Genomic DNA, 24434 nt, shown 5'->3' on the forward strand with positions numbered 1-24434 from the left:
ATTATAAAATCATAAAAACCAAAAATTTGTGTTTCTTGTTTGAGTTAGTGTCAATTTTTAAGTTTGGTGTCAATTGCATCTTTTTAATTTTCTAAAAATTTTCGAAAAATTCATGCATGTGTTCTTCATGATCTTCAAGTTGTTCTTGCGAATTTTCTTTGTTTGATCTTTAATTTTTCTTGTTTTGCGTCTTTTCTTGTTTTACATATGCATTTTAGAATTATTAGTGTCTACACATTAAAAATTTCTAAGTTTGGTGTCTTGCATGTTTATCCTTTCTTAAAAATATTCAAAAACATGTTCTTGATGTTCATCATGATCTTCAAAGTGTTCTTGGTGTTCATCTTGACATTCAAAGTGTTCTTGCATGCATCATTTGTTTTAATCCAAAATTTTTATGCGTTGAGTCATTTTGTGGTTTTTCTCTTTCCTCATTAAATTCAAAAAAATCAAATATATATATATATCTTCCTTATTTCACTTATAAATTTCAAAATCTTTGGGTTGACTTAGTCAAATTTTTTTTTTAAAATAAGTTATTTCTTGTTAGTCAAGTCAAGATTTCAATTTCAAAAATTTATCTTTTCAAAATCAAATCTTTTTCATTTTTTTCCTTTGTTTTTCAAAAATTTTCAAAAATCTTTTTCAAAACTTTTCAAAATCTTTTTCCTATTTTTACTTCATATTTTTCGAAAATCTTTACTAACATTAATGTTTTGATTCAAAAATTTTAAGTTTGTGACTTGCCTATTAAGAAAGGCTCAATCTTTAAAATTTTAAAATCATATCTTTTAGTTTCTTGTTAGTCAAGTCATCAACTTTAATTTTAAAAATCAAATCTTTTTAATTTCCTTTTCAAATCCTTTTCAAAATAAATTTCAATCATATCTTTTTAATCATATATTTTTCAAATCATATTTTTTTTAATCAAATCTTTTTCAATCATACCTTTTTTTAAATTTTGATTTCAAAAATCTTTTCTAACTTCTTATCTTTTCAAAATTGATTTTCAAATCTTTTTCAATTAACTAATTGACTTTTTGTTTGATTTTTAAAATTCTTAGTTTTTTCAAAACTACCTAACTAATTTTCTCTCTCTAATTTTCGAAAACTCCTCACCCTTTTTCAAAATTCTTTTAATTAACTAATTGTTTCAAATTTTAATTTTAATTTTATTTCTTCTCTTAATTTTCGAATTCTAACTAAATTTTAAAATAAAAACAAAAATATTTTCCTTTTCCTTTTAATTATTTTCGAAAACTCTCTCTCTCATCTTCTTCTATTTATTTATTTAATCATTAACACTCTTCTCTTCTTTTTATAATTCGAACCCTCTCTCCCTCTCTGTGTTCGAATTCTTCATCTCTTCTCTCTACATCATTCTTCTATTTTTTCTTCTTCTACTCACATAAAGGAATCTCTATACCGTGACATAGAGGATTTCTCTTCTTTTATGTCCTCTTCTTTTTCATATGAGCAGGAGCAAGGACAAGGACATTCTTGTTGAAGCAGATCCTGAACCTGAAAGGACTCTGAAGAAGAAGCTAAGAGAAGCTAAGACACAACAATCCAGAGAAAACCTTACAGAGAATCTCGAAAAATAAGTAATGGCCGAACCAACAACAATAACAATGCAAAGAAGGTGCTTGGTGATTTTACTACACCAACATCCAACTTCCATGGAAGAAGCATCTCAATCCCTGCCATTGGAGCAAACAATTTTGAGCTAAAGCCTCAATTAGTTTCTCTGATACAACTGAATTGTAAGTTTTATGGACTTCCATCAGAAGATCCTTTTCAGTTCTTAATTGAATTCTTGCAGATCTGTGATACTGTTAAGACCAATGGAGTTGATCCCAAGGTCTATGAGCTTATACTTTTCCCTTTTACTGACAGAGCTAGAATATGGTTGGACTCTCAACCTAGAGATAGCCTGAACTCTTGGGATAAGCTGGTCACGGCTTTCTTAGCAAAATTCTTTCCTCCTCAAAAGTTGAGCAAGCTTAGAGTGGATGTTCAAACCTTCAGGCAGAAAAAAGGTGAATCCCTCTATGAAGCTTAGGAAAGATACAAGTAACTAACTAAAAAGTGTCCGTCTGACATGCTCTCAGAATGGACCATCCTGTATATATTCTATGATAGTCTGTCTAAATTGTCTAAGATGTCATTAGACCATTCTGCATGTAGATCTATTCACCTGAAGAAAACGCCTGTAGAAGCTCAGGAACTCATTGAAATGGTTGTAAATAACCAGTTCATATACACCTTTGAAAGGAATCCTGTGAATAATGGGATGCCTCAGAAGAAAGGAGTTCTTGAAATTGATGCTCTGAATGCCATATTGGCTCAGAACAAAATGTTGACTCAGCAAGTCAATATGATTTTTCAGAGTCTAAATAGATTGCAAAATACATCCAACAGTACTAAAGAAGCATCTTCTGAAGAAGAAGCTTATGATCCTGAGAACCCTGCAATGGCAGAGGTGAATTACATGGGTGAAGCCTATGGAAACACCTATAATCCCTCATGGAGAAATCATCCAAATTTCTCATGGAAGGATCAACAAAAGCCTCAACAAGGCTTTAACAATAATAATGGTGGAAGAAATAGGTTTAGCAATGGCAAGCCTTTTTTATCATCCTCTCAGCAACAGATAGAGAATTCTGAGCAGAACCCATCTAGCTTAGCAAATATAGTCTCTGATCTATCTAAGGCCACTCTTAGTTTCATGAATGAAACAAGGTCTTCCATCAGAAACTTGGAGGCACAAGTGGGTCAGCTGAGTAAAAGGGCTACTGAAACTCCTCCTAGCACTCTCCCAAGCAATACAGAAGAGAATCCCAAAAGAGAGTGCAAGGCCATAACCATGACCAACATGGACGAACTTGGAGAGAGTGAAAAGGCAGTGATTCTTAGTGAGGAAGACCTTAGGGAACGTCCACTGGCCATTAAGGAGTACCCCAATGAGGAACCAAAGGAATCTGAGGCTCATATAGAGACTATAGAGATTCCTTTGACCTTTCTTTTACCATTCATGAGCTCTGATGACTATTCACCAAGTAGGCCCGAAAGTGGATTTCTGCATCATTTACTTATTTCTGTAAACCCTAGTAACTAATCTAGTATAAATAGGACATTTTACTATTGTACTCACATCTTTGGATCTTGACATCTTTGGATTATCCTTAGATTATCTTTGGAACATTTTTCCTTAGACTTGGAGGCTGGCTATTCGGCCATGCCTGGACCTTCATCACTTATGTATTTTCAACGGTGGAGTTTCTACACACCATAGATTAAGGTGTGGAGCTTTGCTGTTCCTCGAGTATTAATGCAAAATACTATTGTTCTTCTATTCAATGCAAGCTTATTCTTATTCTAAGATGTTCACTCGCACTTCAACATGATGAATGTGATGATCTATGACACTCATCACCATTCTCAATTTATGAACGCGTGCTTGACAACCACTTCCGTTCTACCTGCAAAAGCTAGAGTGTGTATCTCTTGGGTTTCTAATCAACGATTCACATCGTTTTCCCTCTGACAATGGGGCATCTGAATCTGAGATTAGAACCTTCGTGGTATAGGCTAGAACCATTTGGTAGCATTCCTGAGATCCGAAAAGTCTAAACCTTGTATGTGGTATTCCGAGTAGGATTTGGGAAGGGATGACTGTGACGAGCTTCAAACTCGCGACTATGGAGCGTAGTGACAGACGCAAAAAGATCATTGGATCTTATTCCGACATGATCGAGAACCGACAGCTAATTAGCCATGCGGTAGCTGTGCCTGGTATTTTTCATCCGAGACGAGAAATCCGACAATTGACTAGCCGTACAGAAACCGTAGAGGACCATTTTCATTGAGAAACCATTTGAATCCTCCTGACTGAGATTTACAAGATGACCATAGCTTGCTTCAAGCCGACAATCTCCTACAAGGCCAAGCACAATTAGAACAGTACCAGTTAGACTTCAATACTCCTAATATATATATCAGTCCCATACACCTCTACATTTTTTCGATTACATGACATTATATGAGCTCAGAAAGATATTTAAGTTTAAAATGCCACTAGAAGCAATAGTCGCATTCCAAGTCCGACATATACACCAAAAAATCCACCATATACACCAAAAAATCATTTAACCAGAAATTCAATACAAAGTTTATATATATATATATATATATATATATATATATATATATATATATATATATATATAATCTACTTAAAAACATGTAAAATAGATCAAAACACACGTTAAACTATTCATTAGAAGTTCGTAAAATAGCGTAAAGGAAGAACAGTTTCATCAGAACAGTAATATGAGATCTAAACCAAGAACAGTGAAATAGAGAGAGAAATACAGACGTTATAGTGTTTAAATTTCAAAATCAGAAATAGAAATGTGAAAAACCTAGAAGGACAATAAAACAGTACCTTGAATAATGTTTGTTCGTTCTTTTTGGTTGTTTTTTATGGAGATTTGTATGTTTTCTTATTGATTTCTTCTACTTTTTGCGAGGAGTTGGAAGGTTTTTTCAGAATTGCAGTTAGTTTCGAATGTGGCTTTCGATGTTTTGTGTATTGATCGAGAAAGAAGAGAAAGAGTCTGTCATCATGAACGTGGTTTAGAAAAATAAATTGATAGAATAAGGCGTGTGTGTTTACGCTCTCGATTGTGAAAAAGTGTAGTGCATGTGCTTTTTGTTGGACTTGGCCAACTTATAAAATTTATAAGTGAAAAAAACTCGTATGGATAACAAGCTTCTTTTGAACTGAGTTTGGCTCTTTCTATATTAAATGCCTTTAATTTCTCTCTAAGTCTCCACTCTCTCGTCTCATGCGCGTGTCAGAATTAAATCAATTAATGAAATGACGTTTCCTAATAGTATATAACTATATATAGCTAAACCACACATCTGAAGCATGTCTCTCATACATTTTTTATTTTTCACAACAAAGGAAAAATGGGGTTATTATTTTCAATTATCATTATCATCACTCTACTTCTATGCTTTCACTACTGTTCTTGTGCTTCTTTGCAAATTCATCAATTTCAACCATCACTCCACCATCAAGGTAATAGTCATCAGTCAAAATAAAATAAAACATTATGAATGAATGTTAATCCAAGTTCTTATATATATATCTGTGTGTGTGTGTGTGATATAGTAGGAGGAGTAAATGCTGCACACCAACAAAAGATTTCTCTTCCAAAAACGGTGCCCAGAAAGCTCAGATTCACTGATGAGAAGGTACTATTAATTATATAAAAAAACATTTGCTTATCATTATTACTACTTGTGATTCATATTCTCATTCTTGAAATATTCTAATAGGTAGAAAAATATGATGATGAAGTAGTAGTCAGAGATAATAATATTGCATCACACGAGCAGAAGGGTTCCCTTGCCGCAGGTAATTAAATAATAATAATTATTCAAAAATGTTATATGCACATAGAAATTAATCACTAAAAAAGTTACCATATATTTTATACTAATGACAGATTTTGTAACTAAATTTTAATATATTTATCATAGTTGATAATTATTTTATGTACTGATAATCAATTAATAACCAGTCATGACTATAGTCTATAGAGTTGAGTTAATAAGAAATCATTGAAATGAACTGCACATATAAAACACATGCAAATAATTTACTTTGTGAATTCAGCTAGCTCTTTCATGTCACGACATATATATGTACCATTATCAAATTTAAAATATCACATGGAAGACCTATAGCTCTAAGAAGTATATTCTAAGAAGTATAATATAAGAGCTACGCGTGATTTTTATTTTCATTTTATTTTATTGTTTGGTTCTAACTGTTAATGATAACACGAATCATTTATTTAGTTTAGTAATATAAACCAAGCCAACGGGCTTGTCACCTAGCAGGTTCATCACGCATCAATTCCCCAATTTAAAGTGATGCTGTATCAAGGTAGGGCAACGGGATAATAAGTTGTATATAAATGAAAAGTTAAACCAATGAAAGGCATGCATAGCACAAAGTCATTTTAGGTGTACTTAATTTTACTGGATATTTTGTTGGCTCATTAATTATTGACTGTAGAAGTAGACTTTTAAGTTTAAATGATTATAAATGATCAATAAGTTAGTGCTTTTTTTGTTTTAAAATGTTTATCATATTATATTTTTAATACATTAACTTCTAAATGCACGAAGAAATAAAAAATAATAAATATTTTAGAATATAGGAAATAGACTCTATATCTTATATAAGATGAATGCAAGAAATATTTTCAACGAAATCGATATAATGATGAGGAATGATTTAAGATCAACGTTATATAAATTCTCTTATTTAATTCCTAAATTTGATATCAAATAATATTGAATAAACTTTTATTTTTAACTATAAAATTTTAAAATATTAACAAATTTAATTATAAATTAATAAAACTATTTTTATGTTTATAAAAAATAATTTTTACGTGATAAAAATACTCAAATATTTATTTTATTCATATATAAATTTGTTAATATTTTAAATGTTTATATAAAATTGATAATTTTTTATCGGACAAAAAACAGAAATAAGCCAAGGGAGCAAACAAATTACCTGAATCAGCCAAACTGAAAATTGCTTTACGAATCAGCCAAAGCACATTACTATGTAATTCGAACTAGCTTGGTTCGAACTACAATAACATATAATTCGAACCTAAATGGTTCGAACTACCACTAGCATAATTCGAACTAGTTTGGTTCGAATTACACACGTGAACCACTCCCCAACTAATTCGAACCGAGTTGGTTCGAATTACTCACAAATTGCCTCAAATAGTAATTCGAAAGGGGCTGGTTCGAATTACTGTGCATGGGATCGTAACTAATGAATATGTTTTGTTCTCAAATTTTTAAACGAAATGTCTGTTGACTGCACACGGCAATAAATAAATCTACAAATTAAATTAATACATGATGCGGAAACTAAATAATATCAAAACACAAAGTACATATGTTTTCATAGTAACTGATAGACGATAAAGCAATAAGTAACACAGATATACATCAATTGATAAATACATAGACGAAAATAGGTAACATACAATATGGCACACAAATCATCTAAATAGGTGCGACCCCGTGAAGCAACGACGTGGTATTCGTGTCCTCTGACCTCTCTGGATAAGGGGCTCCTCATCCTCGATCTCATCCTTCTCGTCCTGCGGGGCTGCCTGTGCAGGCGTCCTAGGCTGGACATGTAACGGTCGGGATGAAGACGGCCCGGCAACTGAATGTGACCCAGCAGTATGTGCCGAAGCTGGGGTACCACCCAAAGCGAAATAGTCAGGAGAAGGCACGGAGGGAGGTTCATTCAGATCGACATCTAACGGTCCCTGTGTCCCCGTCGTCTGACTCCGCCCACAGGCAGCCTCATCCTCCTGCATAATGGCACTGATCTCATCGAGGAAGTGTGGTCAACTAAAATCCACATCAAGGCCAACACCAAGGAAGTCTGAAAACGTGCTGCCCGGACTCACCCATGGCGTACTCTCCTGAAGTGTCTGGTCGTCACCGGAAACACCAACGAAGTAATCTTGGAGCGATCCCTCCCCAAGTCCAGCCTCACCATGGGCAGAGGGATCTCCGATAACGTACCCCTCTCCACCCTGCCCGCCATGATAGGGACTAACAACCCCGACTGCAGCCCCTCCCCCACCGGCCACGTCACCAAGATCACCATCGTCGTGCCCCGCAACAGGCGCCCTCCGTCTGCCTCCACGCCCTCGTCTTCGACCACCACCCCTATCTTCCTCATCAGCCTCCTACATAGCCTGGTCTAGCCACCTCCACTCACGCTGGCTCCATCGAGTCCCGACTCGAGCTCTCCTCTCTTTACGACACCTATCAGGGACGTCGTCAACTCGATCCATGTCAGGAACTAGCCCAGGACCCCTCTGTGACGCCTCCACAGGAATAGAAACGCCCCTCGGATCCCCTAAATACATCACTGGTGACAAGAACCTCTTTCCATGCTGACTCCACCAATATAGGTATGTGTGCGACGGTCCAGGGTCCGCAACAACATCGAACTGGAGGACGTGGTCCGCACGACTCTCCCAATGAAGATGCCAATGCTGCAAAGCGGACGGAAACCAACGATCACCGCCTCTCCCGTCCTTCGACATCAGAAAGTCGATATTCAGGGTAGGACGCAGTCGAAGCTGGACACCGCCGAACTGTGGTAGAACCCTATCTATCTGATGCCACTCTACAACGGCAAAGTATATCAGTGACGTCACAGACCACCACAACGCCGTGTGTCGAGGCTCCAACGCCTCCGGATGCACAACCTGCAGTACCTCGGGAGAGCTATACGGCATCCAGATAAACTGCACAAAAGTTACAACATTGTCATGCAAATTTCTTCTACAAAATCTTAAAGTCTAGTTATTTAAATAAAAGCTACAACATTGTCATGCAAACTTCTTCTACAAAATCTTACAACCTGTTGCCGCCGCATGCTCCTAATGCATCTCTGTGGCTGGGCATTACATGGACCGCATTATTAGAACCATATAGAAAATTAGTAATAAAAATAACTAATAACATAAACCACTTATCGAAACCAATAACACAATATACATATGAAACCAATATAACAAACCGCTAACAAAGGCACATAGTAAACCACTAATAAAAACTACTAAACTGAACCGTCAACAAAACCACATGCTTAAACCGCTAACATAAACCGGAAGCTAATCCATTTACGAAAACCACATGCAAATCCACTATTATAAACCGCACATAAAACCATATGATAAACCACTTCCAATACCACCTAAAGTAATCCGCCAACATAAAGCATCAACAAAACCACTAAAAAAACCACTAATATAAATCGCTAACTAAAATCACATACAAAACCTCTAAAATAAACCACTTGCAATACCACTACGATAAACCACTAACATAAACCGCCACTAAAACCACATGCAAAACCACTAACTCAGATAAACTGATCGCAAAAATGTGTTCTATCCACTAACCTCGTCGTTGATGACCCCGACTATATGAGCGACTCCATCAAACCGATACAACCTTGCCGGATTGTCCCCCATCGGCAGAGTTTTCTGTTCGAGTCTTTGTCGGATAGAATCTAGGTCGTTTTCTCTGAGATTTGGTTGGGGTATGGGAATGGAGAAGTTGTTCGAATGAGGGTGATTCGAACTCCTTATATATCCGAAAACTTAGTAATTCGAACCAGCCCCGTTCGAATTACTATTTGAGGTAATTTGTGAGTAATTCGAACCAATTCGGTTCGAATTATGCTAGTGGTAGTTCGAACCATGTAGGTTCGAATTATATGTTATTGTAGTTCGAACCAAGCTAGTTCGAATTACATATTAATGTGCTTTGGCTGATTCGTGAAGCAATTTTCAGTTTGACTGATTTAGGTAATTTATTTGCTCCCTTGGCTTATTTATGTTTTTTTCCCTTTTTTATCTTTTATAAATATAAAATTAGTTTTATTTATTCATAAATAGATTTATTAATATTCTGAAATTTCAAAAATAGAAATAATAATTTACTCACAAGATTTTAAATTTTTAATTTCAATTTCAAATTTACATTTAATGTTTATAAATGTACAAGTAGACTTTTCTATAATCTAATAAAGTCTATGAGGTGATTAATGCCAAATGAGTAAACCCACCATGGCAGCATATATTATTTTGGTCCATACTTGTGCCCCCCACTCGTCCTTTTTAGGGGTGTACACCTCTAGTCTTCTATAGATATTTTGAATCATTACTGCTGAAGATGAGAAATTATTCCTATAATTTTGGGGTTTTCCCCTCTGTGATAGTGGTAAGAAAGAGAAAAGACTGATTATAGTGGCTAGAAAGAGAAGTTTTCTTTTTTTTTTTTAAAACTTATAGCATTGAGAAAATATTATTTATTTTTACTATTAATATCTTTCTATTTTTAATTTTTTTAAACACAAAAGTAAAAATAGTAAAATTTTATTTTATATTTTAGTTTCATCTTTTTTTTTCTTCACAAATTCCTAAAAATAAAATTATAAATAAAAACCCTAAAAATATAAATCAACTAGCCATTTAAGTATTTTAATTTAGTTTGTCAACAAAAAACTTCCATTCGTTTTCAATTAACTAGTAACCCTATTATATACACTTCTTTTATCAACTTAAAATACAGAAATGAATTCAACTTGTATGAACTTATGCAACTTTAATTACAGGGAAGCAGCACAATAGAAACCAAAACATGGTACTTGGGAGCAAGGGAACAAGACAAGAATGGACGGAAATAAGGAGTGATGACTCTTCACAATACTTTACTATGGATTATGCTCGAGTTAGAAGACGACGTCCTATACATAACAAGAAATTGCCGGTTGGTCCATAAAACGTGGTAATAAGAAAGACGTCAAACAAGAGATATTATGGTTTTGGAGCTAACTAAACCTGTAAACACACACTACTATGGACACCATTTAAGTCACAATTTTGTGATTGGAATACGTGCGTGTGGAATGTGTCTCTTGTCTTATGCATTTTGTGGCCGACATCAGGGAGCAAAACCCTAAAACGTGTAAGAAAACTATGGATTAGGACTTAGCCCAACTAACAAGCTCTATTAATTAAATTGGGATGAACTTTTACTTTTCCTGTTGGCATTCATAATGTAAATGCCTAAATGAGGAATGAGGTTACAATGGCCATCATTTCGTACAACATGGTTTCCGGAAGTCATAATCAAGATGGTGAGAACCGAATGTTCAATAAATCGATAAAATAATTGGTTTATTGATTTAATAATTCGGTTAAAATTTAATTGGAGTTCAATCGATTTAAATAAATTTTAAATAAAATTTTTAAAAATTAAATATATAATTTTAAATATTTAAATTTAATAATTGTTAATTTAGTAAAATTTAAAATTTTATAATTTTATATAATAAATTATTCATAATTTATCAATAAAAATTTATAAACAACTTTAAACATTAAAATTTATAACTAAATAGATCAAAATACAAATATACACTACTAGAAAATTAGTTATTACAGACGGATATTTCCGACAGATTTTATCCCACGGAAATATAGATAGAATTTTAGAGGGATTTTTTTGTCGGAAAATAAAAAAAATGAATTAGCATAAATTACAGACAAAAAACAAAATCCGTCAATAATTCTGTCGGTAAAATTAATTTTTTTCAAAAGAAATGATTACAGACAGAAAATCCGTCTGTAATTAAATAAACAAAATATTGTATTTTAGTAAATTATTACAGACAGAAAAATCCGACTGTAATTAAAAAATTTCCGTCTGAAAACATGGAGCTAACCCTAACTTACACCCTAGTCTCTCGAGCTTCATTCACCCTCCACACAAGTGAAGAACTTCTTCCTCTCTCCGTCCACGCTCTCTCACCGTCCACGAGCTTCTTTAACCGCTGCCGCCGCCGCTCGCGTCGTACAATCTCATCACTGACCTCAGCAACGGCCATTCGCTGGTTATCCTCATCCACCGGTTCAGGAATCACTGCACTCATCCTTCAGGGAAGATCTCTGCCCTGATGGTCACGGAGGTAGTCGCGTCGTCGTCGTTCTCACCGCTCTGGGCCCATCCGCCTCTTTCATGCACGGTGTCATCTCCCTCCAACTTTGCCGACGGCGATTCAACCCCTCCGCTGCTACTCCGCTGCCCTGGATGGCAACTTCCTCCTCAGATCGGCCCGAGCCGTTTCCTCCAAATGTGCCAAATGTAGATCCAGGTGTTCTTCTCTTGTGTGTTCTGGAATGAGAGGTAATTTTGATTGCAGTTTTTGGAATTGAATTTTGGAATCCTGCTCGAACTGAAATTGCTCTTGATTATACTGGTTGAAATTCAAAATTGAAAGCTAATTCTTCTTCTTCAGCCAAATCTATTGCTTCTTCTTCGTTTTCTGCATAAATAGACAAAGATGAATGCTGAATTATTGCTCGATCTGCCAGCTCTGTTGATTTTGTTTGTTGTTGAGGTTAAAATGTAAAATTGAAATCTGATGAGTCTCCTTCTTCTCCTTTGATGTGAACTTCTTCTGTAAGTTTTGGATTCCTTGCTGATTCTGAAGCTTTTGATGTTGTAGACTCTAATTCTGCAATTTTATATTCTGAATCTGAATTCCAAAATTGGAGATATGTGATTATTGAATTTTCTGCTGCTAGCTTTGCTGAATTGTTACTGAGTAGTGAAAATTCTGCATTTGATTTGGCCTGAATCTGGAAAATTGGAGGCTCCTGGAGTCGTTGATGATCGTTGATTTGGCTGTGGTTACTGTTCTAAGGTCGTATAATGAGACTGCATTTTTGGTTAGTCAAAATTATCCTGTCACCATCTTCAATTAAGCTCTGTCATATAAGCTCTGGCCCTGTTATTGTTTCTAGACTAGTATGATTTTCCCTTTAATTCATGAAACAGGTTCGGGAAGGACATGAATTTCAGTACCAAGATGAACTTGCCAAATTGGTGTCTCTAGAACGTTTCTTTAGGTTCGATGTGCCGGCTCAGACTTCAAGAGATACCGAAGAGACCTTGCTCAAAGTCACAAGGATACTTAGTGCTGTTAGGAAGCTGCCCTTAGCTAGAACTGAAAGTGCAACCGGTTCGGCTTCTGACTTGGATTCTATGCCTCTGGAATCAGATGTGTGTGGCACTCTACCACTGCAGCTGAATGATGAAAAGGAGAGGGAACTTGATTCTACTGAGGAATTCGCCGATTAGAGTGCCTTGCTAAGCCAATCTTGGAAGATATTGCCAGCCTTGTACAGAAGGGTAGCCAAGTAAGTTTCTATATTCTTCTGCCATTTATCTTCAAGTGAACAATCAATTTAATTAGAAGCCACAGCTGAATTTGATATCATGTCCCTCAAACTGAAGCTCACAAAGCTTTAAGTTTGCAAGTTCTGACAAATTAAACCTTTAACAATGACAAACGTGAGTGGATGAATGGCAGGGCAAAATGATTCTATTTAGTTGAGCTTTTGAAGATGAGCAGTGGAATAATGTTCATAGCCACTGAACTTAAAAACTGAGTTAACTAGAAGAAAGCTAAGGGACTTCTTTTATGAAGGAAGTGGGAGACTGAGAAGCAGCATTGAGTTTTTTGGCAGTAGAATGGACTTTACAGTTAGTGATTCCATTGTATTCAATGAAAATAATTTGATTGCTGAAGATATCTCTAAACTAGAAGATGCGTTTAAGCAGCTATTGTCATTTTTCAGGTTTGTATATTTTTAGCTTTATGTTGTTCATGTTGAGCCAAAGATTCATTGCTTGTGTTGTAATCACTTGAATGATTTTTTTTTCAGTACCACCCCACTGCCTCAGAAGGGCCCTACTTAATTGAATTGCTACTCATTTTTCATTATGTTACTCATCACTTGATTTTATTTGTATATGATGGTAAACGAAGTTGTTTAAGTCTAGAAATATGTCTAGAAATTTGAAATGTTTTGATGGTGTCCTTTTTTCAGTTTTTTAACACTTCATTTTTGTTCTAATGAGTCTTGTACTTTATAATCACAACGCTTTCATAGTTCTATGGTTCTTAATTGGTAGTTGCCTGATGGTTTCCTTGATTATATATATTTACAGTTTGAGGCTACTGCTTCATCACCAGTCTGCAATTGATGCTGATTAATTGGAAGGGTCTGTGACATCTTTATCAAATTTGGATGATTCTGATTCTTCTAAATATCTAGTTCGGAAGAAGGTTCAAGAATCCTTGGAAAACTTAAAGGAGGAGGCAGTTGTTCCTAAAAGGTTATTTCAAGAGATTTCCGATGTCACATTCACTTTTGTTCGTTGCATTTGTTAGCAGATCTCTAATGGAGCTTGTAGCTTATAGCCTTTAGCTTTATCTTTGTGTTATTTGATCGGTGTTCCTTTTGCTGTGTTGTGTTGTGTTGTGTTGTGAACTCTGATCTACATGACTTAACATGTTTACATCTTTTTATTCCAATTGTTTCAATGATTATCGTGTTTTAGTTGATTTCCTTTGTTATGATGAATTATGGTTCCTTGTTGTCCATGTATATATATCAGTTGCATTAATTGCCATTTTAGGTTAATAGAGACAATGCAATTGAAAGAACTGCTGATGTCAGAGTAGTTATATGCTATAGAAATAGAATCAATGCTCTACAATGGCGTGGTCTTCATTTTTAGTTGCCAGAGCATAGTTTTTCAATGATTTGTCAAGCTGAAGCATCAACTACTCATTGTTCTTCTGACTTTTACATCCTTAATTATTTATTATCAATTGTTTATTCTATTTGCGTTTTGATAGTTCTGGTCTAATTTAAGAATAATATGGATCCCTTGTCTTTCGGAACTTACTAGGACCCTTATACTGAGACAGTTTATGTGAAGGAACTTGAGGGGTGGTCAATACTAGCCTCTGTAAGAAAGCTTTGTATGATAGAAATTGTCTAAGTCATTTATCATTTCACACTTATGGCAATAGTTGAGCCACACATGAAAGAGCTAGTGCAAATGATTTGAAGTTATTTTTAAGTTTCTTATGATTTCTTTGCAGTGCAGGGAAATGGGTTTGTGGACATTACTTGAGGGGTTCCTGCTTCTTGCAAATGCACTAGAGATACTAAATGAGGACCGATTTCTGGCACCTAAAGGATGGGGCTTATCTGATTTTTCAAGTGGCAGGACAAAATATTTCAAAGGCGAGCTCATAGGTCTTATTTACGCAACTCAATACCTGAAAGTTCCTCTCATACTTCTCAACTCCATCTGCATCATTTTGAAATTTATTTCTGGATAATGCCTAGCAAGGTGAGATTTCAAGACGTGTTGTCTAAACATTTTGTTAATCTTGTGTATGTTAATATCTGGTGTTATGGAAATACCCTCAGCTTTCCTACGTTAAATTTTCAAACAAAAAAGAACTCTACTTTTCTTAAACTGATGCTTGAGCCATTCTGACTGATATGCCAGTGCAACTCAAGGACATAAACTGGACGTAGTTGATTAGATTCTTAGTTCAGGTAATGAATGACTCTAGTCATCAAGTTATACTTTGTCATTTTCAAACTTGACTGATGTTTCAGTTCAACTCATGAACATGAAATGAATTATAAGTTGGTTAATTTTGTGTAGTTTGAACATTTGCTTGAAATAACTGCCTTCATAGAGATATCGCCTTCACTCTCTTCAATCCTCGCCCCCCTCTCTCTGTAGAATCAGAGGGCCCAGCTTGCTCCGTAATCATGTCTTGGCGCGTGCAGAAGATAAGGCCAGAGGTTCCTCCGCTTCTTCCCAGCAGCAGATCCTGGTTCTTATGGATACCCATTTATAGCAAAGTTTGTGAATTTGTATATTCGATACTGATTTGCATATTTTGAGTCAAGGGCACCTCAAAAACCAATGCAAGATTCAAAATTTCTGGAAAGTTTGTTGAATTTGAACCTAATGATATCAACTCCACTTAAAAATAAAAATAAATATAAACCTCTGTATATGTGGCAAAGTTACATATCTGCTGCTTATAGCTTAGTGCTTAACTCATACTTCACGTATAAATGTTTTCAGGACTTACCAACTGAATCTGAAACTGTGATCCCCTATGTTCACTCCATGAAACAAGCTCACAAGATTTTGAGGACAGTTATAAGCCCAAGACTGATTTGCTCAAAGCTGTTGCGGTATTTGCAGCAGCTGCAACTGGGGCAGTGGCAATTAACCATTCTTGGGTGGCCGCAAATCAGGTCTATCAATGTCCTCTTAGTTGAAATTCACTTGTGTATATTTCAGCATGAAGTGTTTGTATTTGGGAATATGTTTACAAGTCTGTGACCATGACTGCAGGATCTTGCCATGGCATTACTATTTGTAATAGGATATGTAGGCATCATATTTGAGGAATTTCTAGCTTTCAACAAAAGTGGAGTAGGACTTAGTATAGTTGAACAATACATTGAGTTTATGTTTTGAATTATAGTTAATGTATCAACACACTTTGATGTATGGTTGTTACTTATTATTATAGTTGATGATCAATATATTTTGTTTATGTTTTGAATTATATTGACTTGCTTGTTTATAATACTTTTCTTTTAGTTTGATAATACGATGAATTTGTTTATGTTTTGAAATATTATAAATATTCAAATATAAATTAGATAAAAATTTGTATTAAATTTATATTTATTTTGTATGAAAACAAGTTTATTTTGTAATTAGAAAAAGTAAAAAAAATTTATTTTACCTTACAGACGGATTTACAGACGGATTTTCTGTCTGTAATCATGATTTTCCAAAGTTAAATTTACAGACAGAAAATCCGTCGGAAAATCCGTCTGTAAATTACAGACGGAAAATCTGTCGGAAAATCTGCCTGTAATTACAGACGGAAAATCCGTCTGAAAATCTGCCTGTAATTACAGACAGAAAATCCGTCTGAAAATCCGCCTGTAATTACAGACGGAAAATCCGTCTGTAAGTTTGTCGCCTTCAGGAAATGGAGGGAGAATTTACAGAGGGAAAATCCGTCGGTAAATCGTAAAAATCCGTCGGTAATTTTCCGACGGAAAAAAAATCCGTCGGTAAATAATTTCCGACGGGGCTTTTATAGAGGGACAAAATCCGTCGGTAATTTCGTCGGTAACCAAAAATCTGTCTGTAATAAAGACTAAATCTGTCTGTAAATCTGTCTGTATTTATCCATTTTCTAGTTGTGATATAATGTTCTACCAAAAAAAAAATATTGACTAACAGTTTCTAACTAAATAAAATTCTACTCATAAAAAATCATAATCATTATTAAATGTTACTTTCAAGATTTCCATCATAGATAGAATTTTCAAAGCACAGAAGTATCACAAAAAAAAAAAGTTTCATTCGTGCACTACATACTTAATTACATCTCATATAACAATAATCTTACTTTCTTACTTACCACTACTACATAATTTATATTTCTCAAGAATATGAACATCATAGATATTACGTAATCACAATTCAAGGAAAAATGCATACAAACACAGGCGTGAAAACCAAAGGGGAAAAATTAAGAAAAAGCTATCTTGTTTAAATAATAATTTGAATAGGCTTAACATTAGGTTTTTTAACTTCTAAACAATGACAGTAAGAACACCATTTTTCATGGATGTCTTCACCTGATCCATCTTGGCATTTTCAGGGAGCCTGAACCTCCGCATGAACTTACCACTCACTTATAACATTAGGCATACCCACATCAGAAAACCAGTAATAATATTATTCCAGAAAATCAGCAACAATATTATTTCAAAAAATCAACAACTTAGAATAATAAAAAATTATCAAAATCAGTAATTCAATACTACTAACTCAGCAAATTAAGATCACTAAAATAATAAAATCAACAACTCAATCAGCAGTATTAACAAAAGTATAAAAACAAACAAAATTAATTCAAGCAGCAGTGTTTATCGGAGGAAGGATTGTTGAGCTCGATGACGACATAGAGAGAGAGAGAGAGAGAGAGAGAGAGAGAGAGAGAGAGAGCTCGACGACGACATAGAAAGAGAGAGAGAGAGCTCAACAGCACATGGAGAGAAAGATTGACAGCGACAAAGAGAGAGCTCGACGGTGACAGAAAGAGAGATTGATAGTGACGGCGAGGGGAAGAGGAACGATGACAAGAAATGAGCAGACCTTCACCTTCCACAAGCGATGATTCTTGATGCCACCACGGTCAGTTTCACCCGGCGGCGACAATACCCTCTACCCGTTCAGCGATGAGTTTGAACTCTGGTGGCTGGGACGCTGGATATCGAAGGGTTTAGGGTTTTTTTTTCAGTTTTCACTTTCAGAGAGAAAGGGGTGGGATGGCCTGGGTATTGGGCACTTTTAGGGAGAGAAAAGGGTGGGATATCTTGGGTATTGAGCTTTTGTTTCTTCTTTTAATTCAGAACAGTACCGTTTTGGAGGTTACCATTGAACCAGTAATTCTAAAATACCCTGACCCGTTTTGGCGATTCACCGGTTGAACCGTCTGGCCTGGTTCGATTTTTAGAACTTTGGTCATAATCCAATCAATAATAGTCGTGATCCAACACGACATGTCGATGTCTTTTGCGTGTACACCACCTAAGCCTTTTTTATTCACTGTATTTTTAAAGAGTAAAATCCTTTCTTCAGTTTTTGACCATTTATTTAAAAAATAAAATATTTTTTACAATTTAAAAAATTTTAATTAATTTTTAATTATCCAAATAATTGATATGATTGATCTTTCTAACAATTGACAAATAATAACCCGCTGATATATCGAGTATACATGACATGTGTAGAAATAGTTCTAAAAAATAAAGATTAAAAAATCCTTTTTGTTAGAACTGATGAAAAGATCAAACAAAATGAAAATTTGTATTGAAGTTGTGTTCATATTATATAATGAGCAAGCTATTTATAAACCTGCAACTCATGAACCACTACAACCTAATTCTCAACTACTCTTTCTTATAATATTCTTCTTCAAACTCAAGTGGTAACTTGTGTTTGAAACTTATTTAAGATAACAGAATCAGAAAAACCTGTAAAAACTGACAAAACTGCTAGAATGAAGTGTAGATAGAACTGTTAGAATAAAGTGCAGACGGAATTGTCAGATGAGTGCATACAAAACTGCCAGAGGAGTGGCACACTACCGAAATAATGCCTAATAGAAAGATGGTGAATTGCCAAAAAACTGTCAAAAATATGACGAACTGTCGGAGAGATGGCAAACTGCCAAATATGTGGCAAACTTGTAGAAAGAAGGCAAACTGTTAAAAAGATAGCGAACTGGCAAAAAACTTGATGCAAACTAATTTGGGTGAAATCATCTTATTTCTTCATGAGAATAGATAAATATCCCACAAGTATGTGAAAATAGCAAGATCGGAGCAAAAACCACAAAAATAGAGGGCAGAATCATAAATAGGATACCAAAAAATCTTAAAAGGGGACCCACAAGTGTATGTCATGTCATTAGAAAGGTCAATAACCATGTCAGTAATGTGATGACACTGACAGCAGAGGACAGGAAGCAAAAATACCTCAACAAGGTTGACTCAGCACTGGTCAACGGTGGAGCTGGGACGGATGGAGACGCAGTTCGAGCTAGAATGTGGGACATAATAACGGATCACAATCATAACAGTTGATTTGAGTTTCTAATTGTATGGCTTGTATTGAATCTAGAAAGCTAAAGGAAGATTGATGGAGGCAGCGGACTTTTTCAAGTGCATGACAGAGTATTAGACATCGTAAAATGGCATGGTTTGGTTCATTTGACTCATGAAGTGGAGATGAGCAAAACAATGAGATCGATGGTGGAAGAAAATGCCAGTAAGATGATTGAAAAAGTGAAGAAAGGTGACATGGAGTGAATGAAGTTTTTGGAGCTTATGCTTGATGGAGTGAGAGTAGGCAGCGATCTTTAGATAGCTCATGGGGGCACGTGCTGTGGTAGTTTTCAATAGGAGTTCATCCTTTCAAATCTAGACGATGCAAAGAAGACGATAGAGTTGACGGTGATGGAAGACGGTGTTGGAAGGATCACAAAAACAGTGCTAAAACATGGTTGGAAAAACATGAACAAAGGAGGTGGACAATGAACTTTCAGCTTTGCGTGGAGGTGCATTTGGCTATGGATGGTGGTGGTATTCGGCTTGTTAAACCTGAAAAGATAAAATTGAGAAAATAGGCTTATAGTTAAAGTGAGAAAACATCAAAACAGCTACAAAAGAGAATAAGAACAACATAAAGGAGAAAGAACTTTGCACTGCCTGACCATCCCTCTGTGCTGGAACAGGACCTCCACGCATGAAATCAAAAGGATGGTGGACAGAATCAGGATATAACCACGATAGTAGAAAAGTATACGGTACATCAGGATCGAAGAGGGGTGAAGCTAGCAAGTGCTGAAAGGGATGATCTCTAACTACGTACTTACGGACTCGAGGCTCTATAGCCACCACATAGAAGCTGTGAAGGACAGGATTCTTGTACACATAAGGCTTCTCGAGCACATATAAAATGACACCCATATCCATCTGTTGGGGGGTAGGAAGATAGGGGGTATGAAGGGGGATAAATGTCGGTTAGAAATTTTCACAAAAATAATCACGTTGCAAGTATAGTTCCAAACCAACAAACAATCCTCAATCAAAGTTTAATTTTGTTTGTCACAAGTACAAACCCCAATAAAAATAAACCGAAGTATTCAAACATCGGATCGTCTCTCAAGGAATTGTAGGAAAGTGTTCATGTTATTGGTTATGAGGTAATGTATTTTGGGTTTTGAAATAAGGGACAAGAATTGTAAATAGCAAGAAAGTAAAGGAAACTCAAATGTTAAAAAGGTCTTGGCAAGGGTTGGTGGTTAAGGATCACTATCCTTGTTACTAACCACAACATGATAATTACAAGGATCACTCCCACTTTGTCATCCCCAAAATTAGGGAAAAGTCAAATGAGCTTACTAGTCCATAAGTCCTAGCCACCTCACTAATTAATTTAGTGAAAGACTAGAGTTAATGGAAACAAATTATCAATCACTTGGACATTAGTAACTCAAGGTCACCCAAGTTACCAACCCAAACCAAGAATACAAAAATCTACTCTAAAATCCAACCAAACATTTTATCAAACACTTGGAAGGCTGATGAGCGGATATTTTGTACGCTTTTTGGGGGTAATTTCATGTAGATTTTAGCATGTTTCAGTTAGTTTTTAGTAAAATAATATTAGTTTTTAGGCAAAAATCATATTTCTGGACTTTACTATGAGTGTGTGTGTTTTTCTGTGATTTCAGGTATTTTCTGGCTGAAATTGAGGGAGTTGAGCAAAAATCTGACTTAGGCTGAAAAAGGACTGCTGATGCTGTTGGATCCTGACCTCCCTGCACTCGAAATGGATTTTCTGGAGCTACAGGAGTCCAATTGGCGCGCTCTCAACGGCGTTGGAAAGTAGACATCCAGGGCTTTCCAGCAATATATAATAGTCCATACTTTGCGCAAGGATAGACGACGTAACTTGGCGTTGAACGCCAAGTACATGCTGCTGTCTGGAGTTAAACGCCAGAAAAACGTCATGATCCGGAGTTGAACGCCCAAAACACGTCAAAACCTGGAGTTTGACGCCAAGAAAGGCCTTTACACGTGGAAAGCTTTAGTCTCAGCCCCAGCACACACCAAGTGGGCCCCAGAAGTGGATTTCTGCACCAATTATCTTAGTTTACTCATTTTTCTGTAAACCTAGGTCACTAGTTTACTATTTAAACAACTTTTACAGACTTATCTTGTACCACATGATATTTTCAGATCTGAATTACATACTTTGTGACGGCATGAGTCTCTAAACTCCATTGTTGGGGGTGAGGAGCTCTGCAGCGTCTCGATGATTTAATACAATTCCTTTGTTTTCCATTCAAACACGCTTGTTCTTATCTAAGATGTTTATTCGCGCTTAACTGTGAAGAAGGTGATGATCCGTGACACTCATCACCTTCCTCAACCCATGAACGTGTGCCTGACAACCACCTCCGTTCTACATCAGATTGAATGAATGTCTCTTAGCTTCTCTAATCAGAATCTTCGTGGTATAAGCTGGATTGATGGCGGCATTCATGAGAATCCGGAAAGTCTAAACCTTGTCTGTGGTATTCCGAGTAGGATTCCGGGATTGAATGACTGTGACGTGCTTCAAACTTTAACCTGCTGGGCGTTAGTGACAGACGCAAAAGAGGGATTCTATTCCAGTAGGAGCGGGAACCAACCGGTGATTAGCCGTACTGTGACAGAGTGCGTGAGCATAGTTTTCACTGCGAGGATGGGAAGTAGCCACTGACAACGGTGACACCCTACATAGAGCTTGCCATGGAAGGAACCTGCGTGTGAGAAGAGGAATTCAAGGAAGAGTTGAAATCAAAGGACAAAGCATCTCCAGAACTCCAACATATTCCACAATCCTTTACAAACAAATAACTCTATTGCTCAAGTAATATTGTTCCCTCTTTTATTTTTATAATCAAATCTAGTAATTTCACTTTTAATCCAAATAATCCTTGTTGACATCCTAACTAAGATTAATAAAATAAATATTGATTGCTTCAAACCAATAATCTCTGTGGATTCGACCCTTACTCACGTAAGGTATTACTTGGACGACCCAGTACACTTGCTGGTTAGTTGAACGGAGTTGTGAATTCAACCAGTGCCCTAAGGGTACATGCCAAAGCTCAAAAGATAGAATAATATATTAAGAATATTGAATCACAATTTCGTCCACCAAGTTTTTGGCGCCGTTGCCGGGGATTATTGAGTTTGGACAATTGAAGGCTTATTTTATTTCTTAGATTAGGAATAATTTATTTTTATTTTTGTTTTTGTTCTTATTTTTTTATAGAGTCATTAAATCAATATTGATAGGATAGTTTCTTTTCAAAAATTTCTTTTCAAAATTTATTATTTTTCTTTTAATTAATTGCTAATTTTCGTGAGTTTAGTGTCTTGTTCTAAGTTTGGTGTCAATTGCATTTTTCATATTTCTCTCTAAATTTTCGTGTTAGTGTTCTTTATTTTTCCTTAATCTTCAAGTTGTTCTTGTTTATTTTTCTTGTTTGATCTTGAATTTTTCTTGTTTTGTGTCTTTTTCTTGTTTTTCTTGTGCTTTTTCAAAACATTAACTTTTAAAAATTATACTTTTATCCATAAAAATAACACATCTTTAAAATAGTTACATTTTTAAATCAGTTGGCTAGAGCGTTGGCTTATGTTCTTGGCAATTGGGCATCTTCTTTTTAAAATCTTTTTCAAAAATAATTTTTCTTGATTTAATTTTGTGCCAAACTTTGAGTTTGGTGTTTTCTTGTTAATTTTAATATAATTTTCGAAAATTTTATTGAAGTTGTCTAAAAATTTTAAGTTTGGTGTTCTTTCTTGTGTTCTTGGTGTTCTTGTGAATCTTCAAAGTGTTCTTGAGTTTTTTCTTGTGTCTTGATCTTAAAATTTTTAAGTTTGGTGTTCCTTGGTGTTTTCCCTCCAAAAAAATTTTTGAAAAATAAGGAGCATTAGATCTAAAAATTTTAAGTCTTGTGTCTTTTGTGTGTTTTTCTCTTTCATCATAAAATTCAAAATTCAAAAAAATTTATTTTCTAACCAATTTTAAAACTACTTTTTCGAAATTTTTTTTTTTTTTTATAAAATTCAAATTTCAATTTCAAATTTTTCGAAAAATTTTTCACAAAATATTTTCAAAATATTTTTTTTATATATTCCATTTTTATTTATTCCACTACTAGAAAATAAATAATATCAACATATAAATTATCTCTTGTATTCCATTATGGAAGTAAGTATGAATGGACAAGACAATATGAATGAACAGTCCAAGAGGACTTTGGGGTCATATGCTAACCCCACTACTGCTTCATATGGGAGTAGTATTTGTATACCTTCCATTGGAGTTAGTAGCTTTGAGCTGAATCCTCAGCTCATTATCATGGTGCAGCAAAACTGCCAGTATTTCGGTCTTCCACATGAAGAACCTACAGAGTTTCTGGCACAATTTCTGCAAATTGCTGATACAGTACATGATAAGAAAGTAGATCAGGATGTCTACAGACTGTTACTATTTCCATTTGCTGTAAAAGATCAAGCTAAGAGGTGGTTAAATAACCAGCCTAAGAACAGCATAAAAACATGGAAACAGCTGTCAGAAAAATTTCTGAATCACTATTTCCCTCCCAAACGGATGACACAGCTAAGGCTAAGCATCCAAGGCTTCAAACAAGGAGATAATGAATCTCTTTATGATGCCTGGGAGAGATACAGAGAGTTGCTAAGAAAATGCCCCTCTGAAATGTTTTCAGAATGGGTGCAATTAGACATCTTCTACTATGGGCTTACAGAAAAAGCTCAGATTTCTCTAGACCACTCAGCTGGTGGATCTATACATATGAGAAAAACAATTAAAGAGGCTCAAGAGCTTATTGATACAGTTGCCAGAAATCAACATCTGTACTCAAGCAATGAATCTTTCATGAAAGAAGAAGCTAAAACAGTAACTGCAGAACTCAGTCCAGTGGATCAGGCTAATGAATTCAATCAGCAATTGGACTTTCTAACTCAACAGCTAGCCGAATTCAAGGAAATATTACAGGAAACAAGAATGGCTAACAGGAACATGGAAGTACAATTAAAGCAGACAGAAAAACAACTGTCAAGACAAATAACAGAAGAATGTAAAGCAGTTCAATTAAGAAGTGGGAAAACATTAAATACCTCACTTCAAAGCAGCAGGAAACCAAGAAATGAACAAGTGGATACTCAGAATCCTCCTAAAGACAGTCCGAGCCCAGAAAGGGACAAAGCTGGCGTTCA

At 35.4% G+C, this 24434-nt stretch overlaps 2 protein-coding genes and 1 pseudogene across 2 annotated transcripts; all 3 read left to right on the forward strand.

The window, feature by feature from the left end:
- Positions 1 to 2866: 2866 nt before the first annotated feature.
- On the forward strand, positions 2867 to 10425 carry LOC130980903 (uncharacterized). The gene is made up of 5 exons (XM_057904548.1): positions 2867 to 2936; positions 5186 to 5265; positions 5350 to 5428; positions 5914 to 5916; positions 10259 to 10425. The coding sequence occupies exons 1-5, from the start codon at positions 2867 to 2869 to the stop codon at positions 10423 to 10425; spliced, it is 399 nt and encodes a 132-aa protein (XP_057760531.1).
- Positions 10426 to 14614: 4189 nt separating this feature from the next.
- LOC130979204 (uncharacterized) lies at positions 14615 to 14848 on the forward strand. Its single transcript, XM_057902581.1, has one exon. It carries the CDS (start codon positions 14615 to 14617, stop codon positions 14846 to 14848), a length of 234 nt encoding a protein of 77 aa, XP_057758564.1.
- LOC130980904 (sodium/proton antiporter 1-like) lies at positions 14848 to 16017 on the forward strand (annotated as a pseudogene).
- Positions 16018 to 24434: the final 8417 nt, after the last annotated feature.

The sequence above is a fragment of the Arachis stenosperma genome, chromosome 5 (assembly GCF_014773155.1).
Source record: "Arachis stenosperma cultivar V10309 chromosome 5, arast.V10309.gnm1.PFL2, whole genome shotgun sequence".
Taxonomy (NCBI): domain Eukaryota; kingdom Viridiplantae; phylum Streptophyta; class Magnoliopsida; order Fabales; family Fabaceae; genus Arachis; species Arachis stenosperma.

Excerpts from the sequence above, each read along its gene's own strand:
- LOC130980903 (XM_057904548.1), top strand. The coding sequence starts at position 2,867 with ATGACCAACATGGACGAACTTGGAGAGAGTGAAAAGGCAGTGATTCTT. Across the intron at positions 2,937-5,185 it reads TGAGGAAGACCTTAGGGAAC|GAGGAGTAAATGCTGCACAC; the intron begins GTCCACTGGCCA and ends GTGATATAGTAG. Across the intron at positions 5,266-5,349 it reads TCAGATTCACTGATGAGAAG|GTAGAAAAATATGATGATGA; the intron begins GTACTATTAATT and ends ATATTCTAATAG.
- LOC130979204 (XM_057902581.1), top strand. The coding sequence starts at position 14,615 with ATGGGTTTGTGGACATTACTTGAGGGGTTCCTGCTTCTTGCAAATGCA.